At 42.8% G+C, this 16,470-nt stretch overlaps 1 protein-coding gene across 1 annotated transcript in view; it reads left to right on the top strand.

The window, feature by feature from the left end:
• The window catches only part of ASB11 (ankyrin repeat and SOCS box containing 11), a 32,503-nt gene that overhangs the window by 5,545 nt on the left and 10,488 nt on the right, over positions 1-16,470 (top strand). The window contains exons 2-3 of the mRNA XM_019019091.3: positions 7,247-7,326; positions 12,329-12,436. Of these exons, the coding sequence (XP_018874636.1) occupies positions 7,247-7,326; positions 12,329-12,436 (188 nt within the window). The remainder of the gene's footprint in view (positions 1-7,246; positions 7,327-12,328; positions 12,437-16,470) is intronic.

The raw sequence follows: 16,470 nt of genomic DNA, 5'->3' as shown, positions 1-16,470 counted from the left end.
GGAACTAGAAAGGCTACTTTCTTGAGAGTTACTTCGTTTCCAGTTGGGAAACAAAAAGGATTTCTACTTTTTTTTTTTTTTTTTTTTTTTTGAGACGGAGTCTCGCTCTGTCGCCCAGGCTGGAGTGCAGTGGCGCAATCTCGGCTCACTGCGAGCTCCGTCTCTCGGGTTCACACCATTCTCCTGCCTCAGCCTCCCAAGTAGCTGGGACTACAGGCGCCCGCCACCACGCCTGGCTAATTTTTTTTGTACATTTAGTAGAGACGGGGTTTCACCATGTTAGCCAGGATGGTGTCGATCTCCTGACCTCGTGATCCACCCGCCTCAGCCTCCCAAAGTGCTGGGATTACAGGCGTGAGCCACCGCACCCAGCCCTGGATTTCTACTTTTAGGGTGGTACAATTGGTTTATTTCACACCATTTATAGCAGTGGTCCCCAACCTTTTTGGCACCAGGGACCTGTTTCATGGAAGACAATTTTTCCATGGACCAGGGTGTGGGGGGATGGTTTTGGGATGATTCTTGTGCATTACATTTATTGTGCACTTTATTTGTATTATTATTACATCGTAATATATAATTAAATAATTATACAACTCACCATAATGTAGAATCTGTGGGAGCCCTGAGCTTGTTTTCCTGCAACTAGATGGTCCCATCTAGGGGTGATGGGAGACAGTGACAGATCATCAGGCATTAGACTCATAAGGAGCACCCATCCTAGATCCCTTGTATGTGCAGTTCACACTCTTATAAGAATCTAGTGCCACTGATGATCTGACAGGAGGCAGAGCTCAGGAGGTAATGCAAGCAATGGGGAGTGGCTGTAAATACAGAAGAAGCATCCGGGTACAGTGGCTCACGCCTGTAATGCCAGCATTTTGGGAGGCCGAGGCAAGTGGATCACTTGAGGTCAGGAGTTCAAGACCAGCCTGGGCAACATGGCGAAATCCCATCTCTACTAAAAATACTAAAATTAGCTGGGAGTGGTGATGTGTGTCTGTAGTCCCAGCTACTGGGGAGGCTGAGGCCGGAGAATCTCTTGAACCTGGGAGGCAGAGGTTGCAGTAAGCCGAGATTGCACCACTGCACTCCAGCCTAGGGGACAGAGCGAGACTCCATCTCAAAAAAGAAAAATACAGAAGAAGCTTCACTTGCTCACCTGCTGCTCACCTCCTGCTGTGCAGCCCGGTTCCTAACAGGCCATGGAATGGCCCAGGGGTTAGGGACCCCTGATTTATAGAGAGGAGGTGGATGTCAGAGCAACCCAAGACAAGTCAATCTACCACGAGAATAAGGAGAAATTAAAAACCAACAGTTCTTAAAACCAGAACAAGGTGTGTTCTAAAGTCCCCATAACTAGGGTTTCAGTCCTATTTCTGATACTTCCTAGCCATGAGACAGCTTCATGTGGAGCAGTGGTTGTCATGCATTTTGGGGTGTTACCATTCAGCAAAGCAAGGCTTTTCCCCCCTTCACTGGAAGCTATGGGATGGGTACTCTGGGAGCAATACAAGTTTAGATAAGGGGCATTCAAAAGGAGGGGAGCCTGGAATTTCACTCTCAAGTTGGAAATCTGCTTAGAGAGACAACTTGCTGAACCCCCCATGCCAGATGAATATGAGGAAGAGACTTGGAAAACAGCGATGTGGTGAGGGAGAAGCCCAGGACAACCCCCATTCCCTCTTTCTTGGTGGAATGAAAGATGGCACCACAGGCTTGTTAACCTTGATCTCAGAGGCACAGCATCGGAGTTGGGGACATCAGAGGATGCTGCAGTGATGACAGACACTAGGAGAGGTGGCCAAATGCCAATGGGTAGAAAAGGTGCATGGGTGTAAGCCCCAGTGTGAAGGGCATGCCACAGACCTGGAGTGAGGCCTGAAGTTGAGACTGATCAAGCAGGACCAGCCTCCTCTTCCAGTTAACACTTCCCATCCCATTTCCCTTTCCTGTCCCTCTTGTTTCTCCCCACTCCCAAGGCACTAAAGGGTTGGACCCTAGAAGAAGGAGGTGGGAAGCATGTGAAGAACATGCTGCCCTTCTGTCTCCAGCTGCTGGGTGGGCTGGAGAAGGCCATACCCTGCCCTGGGAGTGGGAAAAGGCCAGGAGCTGTGAAGAGGATCAGAGATTACAGTTAGAAAGAGGGCTAGTCTGTGTTACTTTAGAAACTCTTCATGAAAGTATGATGTAAATACAGAGACATGCACAAATCCTAAGTGAACAACTGCATGAATTTTTACAAAGTGAACACAGTCAGGAACCAGCACCTAAGAGCAAGAAATTGCATATTATCAGCATGGCCCCCACCATGCCCTCTTGCAAACAGTCCTCACCCCTCCTCGGGGTGCTTTTGACTCCTAACACCCAAGGCAAGTTTCCCTTCCTTGTGTACTTTATAGCAGGGGTCTCCAACCCCCAGGCTGCAGACCAGTACCAGTCCATGGCCTGTTAGGAACTGGGCCATACAGCAGGAGGTGAGCGGCAGGTGAGGGACATTACTGCTTGAGCTCCGCCTTCTGTCAGATCAGTGGTGGCATTAGATTCTCATAGGAGTGTGAGCCCTATTGTGAACTGCACATGCAAGGGACCTAGATTACACTCTCTTTATGAGAATCTAATGCCTGATGATCTGAGGTGGCACAGTGTCATCCTGAAACCATCCCCTGACCACCCTCATCTATGGAAAAATTGTCTTCCATGAAACCAGTCCTTGGTGGCAAAAAGGTTGGGGACTGCTGCTTTATAGAAACCAAATCACACGGTACATGTTCTTTTGTGTCTGGCTTCTTTCACTCAACATTAGGTTTGTGAGATTTATCCATGTTGTGTATATGAGTTGAGTCTAATGGGACTGATAAGTAACGGAAAGTTACTAGAAAATGAGGATCACCACAGCCCACCTGGAGACAAGTTTTAGAAATAATGAAAACATTCGTGTTGATAACCTATGTTAACTCTTTTAATTGCAAGTTGCCACTTAAATCCTGTTTTTATTTTTAAATGGAATACTTACAGTACCTTCGAGTGACTCAGGTTGACTGGTTATTGTCAGAACAATGAAATGACAAAGCCACAGTTATGGGTTTGCCTCTTCCATTGGTCAGGGTGCCGAGCTGGCAGCCATGGGTAAAGACTGTCCTACCAACCCCAGTGCATGCATTCACTTCCAAGAGCAACTAGGCAAGAGCGTAACATGTCTGAAGTACATTTCATATTGAATGAGATGCAGATGTATTAGAGGAAAAGCCTCACTAATTGGTAATTATATGCATACATTGTCTCATTATTTCCAGTTTATGCAAATTATAAATATCCAAAGAGTTGTTGTTGTTGTTTTTTGAGACAAAGTGTCACTGTGTCACCCAAGCTGGAGTGCAATGGAGCGATCTTGGCTCACTGCAGCCTCCACCTCCCGGGTTCAAGTGATTCTCCTGCCTCAGCCTCCCAAGTAGCTGGGATTACAGGCGCCTACCACCGTGCCGGGCTAATTTTTATATTTTTAGTAGAGACGGTGTTTCATGTTGGCCAGGCTGGTTTCAAACTCCTGACCTCAGGTGATCCACCTGCCTCAGCCTCCCAAAGTGCTGGGATTACAGCGTGAGCCATTGCACCCGGCCTCAAAGAGATTTTAAAATATTCTACTTGTCAGCTTTCAACCAACTAAAGACAAGGGTAAATACAAATGCAATATATGCTCATGTTAAAAATTTTTATCTGTTTTTGAAATACCATTCGACTCAGCAATCCCATTACTGGGTATATACCTAAAGGCATATGAATTGTTCTGTTATAAGGACACATACATGCATATGTTCATTACAGCACTAATCACAATAACAAAGACATGGACTCAACCCAAATGCCCATCAATGACAGACTGGGTAAAGAAAATGTACATATACATTATGCAATACTATGTAGTCATAAAAAAGAATGAGATCATGTCCTTTGCAGAGACATGGATGGAGCTGGAGGCCATTATCCTTAGAAAACTAACAGGAACAGAAAACCAAATGCCACATGTTCTCACTTATAAGTGGAGCTAAATGATGAGAACACATGGACACATAGAGGGGAACAACATACACTGGGGCCTATTGGAGGGTGGAGGGTAGGAGGAGGGAGACGATCAGGAAAAATAACTAAAGGATACTCGGCTTAATACCTGGGCGATGAAATACTCTGTAAAACAAACCCCCATGGCACAAGTTGACCTATGGAACAAACCTGCACATCCTGCACATGTACCCCTGAACTTAAGATAAAAGTCAAAAAACATAAAATTGATGATGTCTATTGCATATAATTATTTTCTTTGGAAAATTTTTTATCTGTTTTTCTTTGTTATTATAAAAAGCAATACACATTCATATCAGGAGTATGGGATCACCAGTGATTCTATCTATCTATCTATCTATCTATCTATCTATCTATCTATCTATCTATCTATCTAATCTTTTTTTTTCTTGTTAAAATGTTTGCAAATAATTTCAGCCGACAGAAAAGTTACAAGAACAGTACAAAAAATTCCTGCTTCTCTTCACCCAGAGACTCCATTCATGTTTAGCCGACTGTCCTAATAATGTCCTTCATAGCAAAAGGATCAGGTGTCTTGCCTTTAGATAGCGCGTTTCGTCATCCCTTTCAATCTGGAACTGTTCCTCAGTCTCTCCAATTATTTTGTAAAATGTCCCCTCAGTTTGGGTTGGTGCACAGTTTCCTCCTTATCAGATTTTGGTTATGCATTTTGGGCAGAAATATCACAGAAGCGGTGGTGTGTTCTTCTCATTATGTTTCTTCTTATGGCACATGATGTTGCTCATCGCATTCCATCAGATGACAATCTGTTCCATCACTGGTGTTAACTTTGCTGATGTTAACTTTGATCACTTGGGCAAAGTGATGTCTACAATTCTGTTCTATAAAGTTATCCCTGTTCCTTTTCTAGTTAGTCATTATTTTGCAGGGAGATGAGTTGAAGCTGATTCTATTATTTCTTCAATTTCTAAGTTGGGATTTTATTATAAGGAAGCACTTTCTCTTCTCTGTCTTTATATATTCATTTATATCAGTGAGGACTTCTAGATTACCATTTTATTTGATAAGATATAATCTCTTATTGTTTATTTTGATAATCAGGTTTTCCCATATTTGGCCAATGGAAGCCCCATCAAGCCAGCATCTGTGTCTTTTTGTCACCCAGGCCAGAGTACAGTGGCATAATCTTGGCTCACTGCAACCTCTGCCTCCCGGGTTCAAGCGATTCTTCTGCCTCAGCCTCCTGAGTAGCTGGCACTACAGGCGTGTGCCACCACACCCTAATTTTTGTATTTTTATCAGAGACAGGGTTTCACCATGCTGGCCAGGCTGGTCTCGAACTCCTAACCTCGTGATCTGCCCGCCTCAGCTTCCCAAAGTGCTGGGATTACAGGCGTGAGCCTGGCCAGCACTTTCTTACTTTCTTGGAAGATGTTTAAGGCCCATCTTGTGTTTTACCTGGCCCAGACCTGGGATCAACATTTCTCTAAGGAGTCCAGGTTCAGGTTTTCTCAGTGCACCATGCTAAAAAAAAATACGTATATACGCACATCTATGTTTTACATTTAAATTTACTTTTATATCTAGATATATTGAAAATCACATTTTCATGCTAATTGCTCCAATATCAATCCAACCTCGTAAAGTGCATTCAAGTTTCCCCCATTTTCAGAACCCAAAGGGTGAGAGAAGTTCATACATTGAGTTTCAGTGTAGGAGGAGGGCTTATTGAAATGTTTCTAACCCTGATTCTCATCCACTGGAAAAATGCTTTCTTTCCTTAAGGCCTTCAGTTATTTCAAATTCACACAATTCCATTTTTGCTGGGATTTTCGTTTCACCAAGTTTATAGGTATGGAAACCTGAGTTTTAAACACCATCAGGATCACCCACAAGAGGCTGAGGAGCCTTTGTGTTAAATCCAAATTATATTACATTCTATTCAGTGCATGAAAAGCACAACCATAACGTGAAAAAGTCCTACATTTTGCAAACTGGAGTAGGTTTTCTTCCAAAACAATTGATTGCCCTTTGGCAGGTTTAATGGGGGGTTACTTCTCAAATGCTCATTTAAACTAGTTAGTCTTGTTTGCAGATAAGCAATTATAAGAAAAATATGTCTGGAAGGCGGCTCTAAGGCTGTTCCTTATGGCACTGCTCTACTGTGCCTACTTATTAATCATACAATGTCCAGAGCACTTAACATCGTGGTTGTATTTGATTGGCCTACTTAGAGACCAATGCACTTGACAAATATCAGATTATTATATTTCCATTTTACCAGTAAGGAAACTGGGGTTCAAATAATTTTGGTAACTTCCTGAATTTGGCAGAGAAAGTGATCAAGGTAGGACTTGAACCCTAGCAGTCTGGCTCCACTGGCCCATGCTCAGTCATCACACTAAGCTGCCCACAACAAAGCTTTTAGGGAAAAACTTTTGGGAGATTAAATTGTCTGAAAAATGACATTCTGCAGTATAATAGATATGTCTTCATTATCAAATGAAGCAGATAAAATTACCTAGGGAATTTGGGGAAAAAAACATTTTCACTGATCCCTCAGAGCAAGCTTGTCCAACTCGTGGCCCAGGATGGCTGTGAATGTGGCCCAACACAAATTCATAAATTTTCATAAAACTTACGAGATTTTTTTGTGATTTTTATTTTTTAGCTCATCAGATATTGTTAGTGTTAGTATATTTCATGTGTGGCCCAAGACAATACTCCTTCCAATGTGGCCCAGGGAAACCAAAAGATTGGACACCCCTGCCTTAGAGTCTCCTTCATAATACACAGGCTGTTGAGTCTTTGGGGTGTGGATGAAGGTGGAAGGCAGGGGAAGGATAAAAATGTGGAAGCTCATTGACTTTCTTGGCCCTTCATTTTGCCTTACATAGAGCTATCGGATTCAAGCACTGGGCACTATATTTTTTAACTAAATCTATTGCTTATTAAAATTGCCTCCCAAAAGCCAGAGAGACTGACTGTTCCTTCTCTTGGCACGCACCACCAAACCGTAAAGGACTTTAACATTCAGTAGCTTGTCTCCCTGAAAGTGGCTGACGAGAGAGCCTGATGCATGATACCTGCTTCCCTCCTCTTCCCTCCTCTTCCCCCAAACCTCCTCTCACAGTGGGTGGGCAGCATGGACAAGTTGCAGGAAGAAGTCTCCAGGCCTTGACTTTGAGCTTGATTTGTGTTTCAGATTGCTGGGCTGATCGATCCCCACTTCATGAAGCTGCAGCTCAGGGGCGCTTACTGGCCCTTAAAACTTTAATTGCACAAGTAAGTGAACTGAAGACTTGATCCTTCATGCTTATGCTATAATTACACATCATTCTTTATTAGCTTTGGCTGTAGCAGAGGTGTGGCTCACCCTATCCAGGTCCCACCATTGCCATTCGAGGCATGTATGTCCTCTCATACCTCACTGCCTCTCCTCCTCCTGCCTCTCCTTTCCTGGAGAGCTCCTTCATTTTCAGCCCAGTTCCCTCCTTTTCCTCTGGGCCTTCCTTTACCTCATAAGAAGTTTCCCTACGAGGAATGATAGAGAATGCTCTCAAATGTTTGTTGCACTAACTCACCTCATGCTCTTCCAGCATGCATTAGCACCAGCAGTCCTGAAGCTAAGTTAGTCAGCTATTGCTGCCTAAAAAATGACCTCAAAGCATAATGGCTGAAAACAACAGAAACTTGGATTTTCATGGTTTCTGTGGGCCAGGGAGCAGCTTAGCTAGGTGATTCTGGCTCTGGGTCACTCACAGGCTGCCACGTGTCAGCCAGGGCTGCAGTCGTCTCATGGCTCAAGGGGGGCAGGATCTGCTTTCAAACTCACTCACGTGGTTGTTGGGAAACCTCAATTCCTTGCCACATGAGCCTCTCCACAGGGCTGTGTCATGAGATGGCAGCTGGCTTCTCTCAGAGAGAGTGCAAGAGGTACCTAAGAAGGAAGTCACAGTTGTCTTATAACCTCATCTCCGAAGTGACATTCTGTCACTTCTGCCATATTCTACTCATTAGGTGTGAGTCAACAAGTCCAGCCCACACTCAAGGGGCAGGGATTATACAAGGAAGGCAATGCCTGGATTCCAGGATTACTGGGTGCTATCTTAGAGGCTGCCTATCCCAATGATACACTATTTTAAGAACAAGCATTAAAATAGGTTGACAATGGGTAAATCTTGAAGTCTTAGTTATGAAGGCTACTTTATTTATATTTATGACTACATCCCCAGCACCTTGAAAAATGAGTAGGGGCCTGGTAAGTATTTGTGAAATGAATGAATGAAAGTGTGCAGGCTCCATTTGCTTTGTATGTTTTAGGGTCTACATTTATACAGAGGAGGTAAGCCATCATGTCTTTCTTCCACAACTAGGCAATCATCTGGCTTTCTTGCTACTTTGAATTTAAACCGCTGGGTGCACTGCTCTCTCTCTCTTTTTCTTTCTTTCTCTCTCTCTGTCTCTCTCTCTCTGTGTGTGTGTGCATGTGTGTGTATTTTTCATTTATTTGTTTTTTGATTTCTCCTTTATGAGTTGTGTTACTTCTTAAAAAGTAGAGGTAAATGGAAATCAGCACTGCCAGCAATGATCAAATGAACTTTGTACCTGATTTTATCACTTGCTTATTTATTTTTAAGTACTTTAAATTTGATGTGATTTGATGATTTTTAATATGTAATATATTCACATAGTTCAAAAATTACAATTATTTAAAAAGGTGGACTGGCCGGATGTGGTGGCTCACGCCTGTAATCCTAGCACTTTAGGAGGCCGAGGTGGGTGGATCACATGAGGTCGTCAGGAGTTCGAGACCAGCCTGGGCAACATGGTGAAACCCCGTCTGTACTAAAAGTACAAAAATTAGCCAGGCGTGGTGGTGGGCGCCTATAATCCCAGCTACTTGGGAGGCTGAGGCAGGAAAATCGTTTGAACCTGGCGGGGTGGAGGTTGCGGTGAACCGAGATCGTGTCACTTCACTCCAGCCTGGGTGAAAGAGTGAAACTCTGTCTCAATAAAATAAGTAAATAAATAAAATTAAAAAGGTGCACAATGAAACGTCTTACACCCACCTCTTCTCTCTCAGTCTCCCACCTCAATACTTTCATTGGTATATTTTTAATAGGCTTTTAAAAATTTTGTATAATTTTAAAGAAGAATTGAAAAGGATACAGAGAGTTCCCATATACACTGTACGCTTCACCCAACTTCCTTTAATATTGACATCTTATATAGCTGTGGTACATTAGTCAAAAATACGAAGTTAACATTGATACAATACCACTCACTAAACTGCACACTATTGTGATTTCACCAGTTTTTCCTCTCGTGTCCTATTTCTGTTCCAGGATCCCACATTGCACTAACTATACTTAATAAGCATATTAGCTTCAATAATATGATTAAATGTGTAAGGGGGTATTTTTTATACAAAAGTTCAACTTTTTCTTTTACACCCCTACATCTTTACTCTTATACACTGTTAAAAAATGTATTTGTCTACTTTCATAAACTTTATTTTACATTTAGATAATATGATCGATGTGAGTAAAACATTAAACCGATATGAGTAAAACATTAAGCTAATGTGAGTAAATGTGAGTAAAACATTAAACCAAGATTCAGGAGCTCTTGGTTACACTGCTGGCTGTCACTGACAACCAGTCTTAAAAAGTATTTGAACATTCTACTCCTCCATTTTCTCATGCACAATTGAGGTGATCTACTCTAGATGATCTTTCAGGCCTTTCCAGCATTACATTTCTACAATTTCAGGGATTCTGAGATTTTGCACCGTAACAGTTTTTTCTAGCACACTTCTGCCACCTTGTGGACTAGTCTGTTTTTTCTTATTTTCTCAAAAGGAAAAGCAAAATGGAAAGACTTTTTCTAACTCTTATTAGATGCCCAGTTTGAAATATGTAGCACAGATCTAGAGTAATGATGTCATATTCAGGACATGAAAATAGACAGAATTCAGGAGTCAAAAAGAGGCCTTATGATGAAGGGACAATTCTGGGAAATCACAGCTGCTGGCCACAGCAAGGATGTAGCCAGAGATCTGGCAGGAGATGGTGGCCGTGTAAGTAGGAGTTTGGGGTTCAGGGTCATGGCATTGGGTTTTGGAAGCTTTCAGTTGGTCAGTTACAAGGCAGAGGATCAAAAGCAGGACTCAGCTGGGAAGGACAGACCAGGGACCTAATTCCTTTTATAAATCAAAAATAAAATTCTAAGCACCCCCCCTCCAACCATCTGAATGTACCCCTCCTCTCAGCCAGGGCATTCCAAAACTAACCTGAAAAACTGGTTCAGGCCATGACAGGAAAGGGGGGTTGAACATGCCTCATTATACCCTCCTCCCTTTTGGAACTCAGGAAAAGATGACCAGAATTTAACATCCACACAGACCTTAAGTCTGATAAGAAACATTTACAATCTATTCTCTCTGAAGCCTGCTACCTGGAGGCTTCATCCACATGATAAAACTTTTGTCTCCACAACCCCTTATTGTAACCCAGACAGACATTTCTATTGATAATAACTCTTTCAACCAATTGCCAATCAGAAAAATTTTCAATCTGTCTATAATCTGGAGCCCCAGGCCCCCACTTTGAGTTGTCCAACCTTCCCAGGCCAAACAAATGTCCATTTTACATGTATTTGATTGATGTCTCATGTCTCCCTAAAATGTATAAAACTAGGCTGTGCCCTGACTACCCTGGGCACATGTTCTCTGGATCTCCTGAGAGCTTGTCACAGGCCATTGGTCACTTATATTTGGCTCAGAATAAATCTCTTCAAATATTTTACAGAGTTTGACTGTTTTTGTCAACACTTTTGCAGATAGAAAGTGATCATCAGAGGGAGGGAAATGGTAAGAGCCAAGTTGTTAAAATCAGGTTATGAAGTCAGAGTTGTCCAGCAGCTAGGCTGACCTTGTCATCTGTCACATGGAGTCCAGGACAAGGGAGGGGACACATGGTAGTATGGGGAGGGAGAATGTGTTAGGACGGGGTGGAGGCACTCATACCTGGGTGAGGAAATGAAGGTTAGGAGAAGTCCGCTGGCCCCGGACTCTAGGACTTCAGAGACCTCTGCACACAGTGGAGTCATGGCTGAAGCAGTGCTGCTACTCCACAGCACATGAATCCTAGGAGCACAGTCTACTTACTCTTAAGCCTGGGAGTTATTGTTTTGTTCCAGATCCAGCTCGACCTCCTGAACTTGTCTGCACTCCATCATCTATACCTCATACCTACTGTTATTCACAGCCACAGCAGGCCCATGCCAGCCTGTTCCTAGACTCATAGTGACATCTCTGTGGCTGTCCTTGCTTTGGTCTTACATCCCTACTCCTGCAGTCAACCCTCCATGCTGCTACCAGTAGGCTTCGAAAAAGGCTAATCTATTAGCTCCAGACCCTCCGCAGCCTAGCAGACTTCATAGGTGCTCCATTTCCTCTAAGACATGCCCTCCTTGTTTGGAAATCAAGGCCTTTCATGACCTAGCTCCAGCTTACTGTCCTCCTTTGTCTCCTCCCATCTCCTGCTTCTACTTTCTGTGGGTTCTTTCTGTTCCAGAAATCCAACTGTGGCCCTGCCACAGGAAGCAACAGGAAGCAACAGGAAATAACTTCCTGTTGCTTCCTGAAGTTGCAGTTTCTATTCTCTCCTAATGGCATACTCTTTCTTGGTCTTCACAGCTTGAAACATTTTATGCTTCAAGTCTTAGCTAAATACTACCTCATTTGCAAGGTTTTTCTTACTTCCCAAGCCAGATTCAAGGATATCCTGTGCTCCGAAACTAATTTTAAACATGCTTCCAGCATAGCAATATTCTTGCTCTTTTGTCTTTCATTTCTGCCTCCCCAGTAGGCTCTGGGAGAAGACAGACCCATGTCATAAGTTTTGAAGACCCAGGTCCTAGTACATTACCTGCTCCAGAATGCAGAATTAACATTCTTTTGGATAAATGAATGTGAGGCTCTCATGCTGTCTTTAGGCTCCCCTGATCGTAACTTCTACTTCTCTCTCTATGGTGCTAATATTACACCCACAGACTGTGAAAATGTCAGAAACATGTGAAACAACATTGCTTTCATTGCTATCACTAATGCAATATTTCACTCTCTTCTGCTGGGCTTGGTGGCTTGCACTTGAAATCCCAGCTACTCAGGATGCTGAGGCAGGAAGATCACTTGAGGCCAGGAGTTTGAGACCAGCCTGGGCAACATAGTGAGACCCCAGTCTGTAAAAAATAAATAAACTCTCTTCTTTCTAAATTATAGGGTGTCAATGTGAACCTCGTGACAATTAACCGGGTGTCTTCTCTCCACGAGGCATGCCTTGGAGGTCACGTGGCCTGTGCCAAAGCCTTATTGGAAAATGGTGCACACGTGAGTACTGCCTCTGCCCACTTGGGTCTGACTGGCCAGATGCATCTGTTAATGTTTAATGATAGTTTACCTTCCAGATGGCTTACCCACTGTGGGTAAGGGCTGGGCTGGTTCTATCCATGTCCGTATTCTATCATTTAGGCTACTCCTCTCTCTTCAGCTTACCCCCCTGTGTGTAAATATTCAGACATGGCAACTCACAGGAACCTTTTAAAACTGTATTGCTGACCTTAAGAAATCTTTATTGTACCATGTTTTTTTTTTTGTTTTGTTTTGTTTTTGAGACGGAGTCTCACTCTGTCGCCCAGGCTGGAGTGCAGTGGCACAATCTCCGCTCACTGCAAGCTCTGCCGGGGTTCACGCCATTCTCCTGCCTCAGCCTCCCCAGCAGCTGGGACTACAGGCACACGCTGCCACGCCCGGCTAATTTTTGTATTTTTAGTAGAGACAGAGTTTCACTGTGTTAGCCAGGATGGTCTCGATCTCCTGACCTTGTGATCCGCCTGCCTCGGCCTCCCAAAGTGCTGGGATTACAGGCGTGAGCCACCGCGCCCGGCCTTGTACCATGTTTTCTTTATGCATTCATCTGTTGGTGGACACTTGGGTTGCTTTCAGGTCTTTGCAATTGTGAACAGTGCTGCATCAGACATGGGAGTGCAGATATCTCTTGGATATACTGTTTTCCTTTCTTCTGGGTATATACCCAGCAGTAAGATTGTTGGATCATATGGCATCTCTGTTTTTAGTTTTCTGATGAACCTCCAAACTGTTCCCCATAATGGTTGTACTAATTTATAATCCCACTAACACTGTATGAGGCTTAATAACAAGATTTTAAAGAACAATAGAAAACACTCTTAATTCAACACCTTAAATGAACAACTATTTTTATTGAGCAAAATTATCAAAATGAACGAGATTTTAATAAATAATACATTTGGGGAAACCTACAGAATTGAACTTTATCTTATTTTAAATTTATCTCCAAACTTTTTTCAAAGGGTGACTGAGGTGCAATATATAATACAGATATCAGAATAGAATCATAAAATCACAACTTCTAAAAATATTCTGTGTTTAGTTGCCGGATGTTCTTTGTTTCTAATTTTGTTGTTTAACTCAGTCCTTGCATTATTTACTTTATGAGCTGCAATGTTTTTAAGTGCTTAATGACAATTTAAAACATTTTATATGGAAATTGGGTTTCTACATGTAGAACTGAATATAAAAGTCTTCCTTGTGAAAACTAATTTTCCTGATGCCATTGTGGTCGTGCATTTTCTTTTTTCGTTTTTTTTACATCTTTTTATTTTTAGACAGAGTCTCACTAACACTGTTGCCCAAGCTGGAGTGCAGTGGCACAATCTCAGCTCACTGCAACCTCCACTTCCCAGATTCGAACGATTCCCCTGCCTCAGCCTCCTGAGTAACTGGGATTACAGGTGCCCGCCACCACGTCCAGCTAATTTTTGTATTTTTAGTGCAGTAATTTTTGTATTTTTAGTGAAACCAGCGATGCTGGTTTCAGACTCCTGACCTCAGGTGATCCACCCGCCTTGGCCTCCCAAAGTGCTGGGATTACAGGCATGAGCCACCGTGCCCTGCCAAGTGGTCGTGCATTTTCATTAGGTAGTGCTTCTCTAAGTTACCACTTAGTCAGCTCATGGGTAATGATGAAGGAAGGCTGTGTGAGAGCCATTTCCTTTCAAGCTAGATGACTGGAGTCACAGGCAGACTGCTGACAATATCAGGTCAGAGAGGAGGTTTTATTGGGCACAAAGAGAAGAATAAGACATGTTTCCTTGTCTTTGTCAATTTTATAAAGAAACAGCCAATAAATACTGTAGCACACCATTTAACATTTAAATCAGAATGAGAAACGAAATAAGAGAAAGTTGGTCCATCAGTAGAAAGTCCCCCATAATTGGCAGTCCCATGAATACCTCAAACTCAGTGCATTTGTAACTGAGCTTATCATGTTCTTCCCTCTGGGACCTGCTCCTCATCTTGGGTTCCTAGTTTCAGAGGCCTGGTGAAAGAAACATCCTCTTGGTTTCCCAAGCTGCAAACCTAAGAGTCATCTTATTTCTTTCATCTCCCTATCTAATTAATTAAAAACTCCTGCTAATTTTACTTTCTAAGTTTTTCCCAAGTCTATCCTCTCCTTTGTCCTACTCCCATAGTCATCTAAATTATTTATTATATTTTCAAAATGATTTCTTTTTGGCCAGGCACAGTGGCTCACGCCTGTAGTCCCAGCACTTTGGGAGGCTGAGGCAGGTGGATCACGAGATCAAGAGATCAAGACCATCCTGGCCAACATGGTGAAACCCCGTCTCTACTAAAAATACAAAAACTAGCTAGGCATGGTGGCACGCGCCTGTAGTCCCAGCTTCTTGGGAGCCTAAGGCAGCAGAATCTCTTGAACCCAGGAGGCGGAGGTTGCAGTGAGCCGAGATCACACCACTGCACTCCAGCCTGGCAACAGAGCAAGACTCCATCTAAAAAATAAAAAAATTAAAAAAAATTCTTTTTGTATTTGTCTTCCCTAATGGAATTCAGCCTACTCAAGGAGAGGCGATTGTTCAGCCCACTCAAGGAGAGGCAATTGTCTTATCATTGTTTCCAAAACATTAGCACCTAGTAGATGCTCAATAAATGTTTGTTGACGTGAACTAAGAGAGAAATTTATAGGAAATCGCATAAGAAGACAACTTCCTAGACTGAGGGTGAGGATGAAACTTAGTAAAACACAAATCAAACTAGTCCTACCAAATATTTTTTAGTAAAAATATAGAAACCCCTAGCAATATAAATTTACACGCATTTTCCCCGACCTTGTCTGTCTCTGCCATCTTAGCATATTATCTTTAACTTTCCAATTTAATGGGGGTTAGGCTGAGTGTGGTGGCTTACACCTGTAATCCCTGCCCTTTGGCAGGCTGAGGCAGGAGGATCATTTGAACCCAGGAGTTTGAGACCAGCCTGGGCAAGATAGCTAGACCCTGTCTACAAATAATTTTTCTACATTAGTGGGTCATGGTGGTGCACGCCTGTAGTCCCAGCTGCTCAGGAGGCTGAGGCAGGAGGATCATTTGAGCCTAGGAATTCGAGGCTGTAGTGAGCTATGATCATGACACTGCACTCCAGCCTGGATAGCAGAGCAAGACCCTGTTTCACGGGTTATATTGCAACTCTGGAAACAAGTCTTTTTTTGTGTCCAAAGCAAGGACATTTAGAATCCTGATTATCACAAGCATGCATCCTTAGTTGTTGAAGCAAAATTGTTTCACATCACAAACTTGACTGTCCTATATTTCAATGGCATCAGAGGCTCCCTACCACTCCTGCGGTTCCCGATGTTCTTTCCAATCTATTGCTGATACACAAAGATGTCTCCCAGCCCTGCTGGTTCTCATGTGCTTCCCACATCCCTACAAGGTACCAAAGATGGTTGCAGACACCATGTTGATGGCTATTTTCTTTTCTTTTTTTTTATTTAATCTTTTTATTTTATTTATTTATTTTTATTTTTATTTTTTATTATACTTTAAGTTTTAGAGTACATGTGCACAACGTGCAGGTTTGTTACATATGTATACATGTGCCATGTTGGTGTGCTGCACCCATTAACTCGTCATTTACGTCCTAATGCTATCCCTCCCCCCTCCCCCCACCCCACAACAGTCCCCGGTGTGTGATGTTCCCCTTCCTGTGGAACCAACCCAAATGTCCAACAATGATAGACTGGATTAAGAAAATGTTGATGGCTATTTTCTATGTCCCTTTGGCTTGGTCATGCCATCTCTAGAAGTAACAGCTGGCATGTGTAATTTGCATGGATTATAGTAGACCAGAGAGGAAGTTGTGGCAAGAAAGACAGTAAATCTGTGGAGAATTGCCAAGGATTTTGTAAGCATGGATTTTGGGACCACAGCCTGCCATGTTTGTTCATGATTCAGAGGGGAGTCATATTAATGGAAAATGGAAAATGGAAATAATTGTTGTTGCAAATGCTTATTGAGTGCTTACTG

Source organism: Gorilla gorilla, chromosome X (assembly GCF_029281585.2).
Source record: "Gorilla gorilla gorilla isolate KB3781 chromosome X, NHGRI_mGorGor1-v2.1_pri, whole genome shotgun sequence".
NCBI classification, from domain to species: Eukaryota; Metazoa; Chordata; class Mammalia; order Primates; family Hominidae; genus Gorilla; species Gorilla gorilla.
The sequence above is the reverse complement of the archived record's forward strand: the minus strand, read 5'-3'. Positions and strand labels throughout refer to the sequence as shown.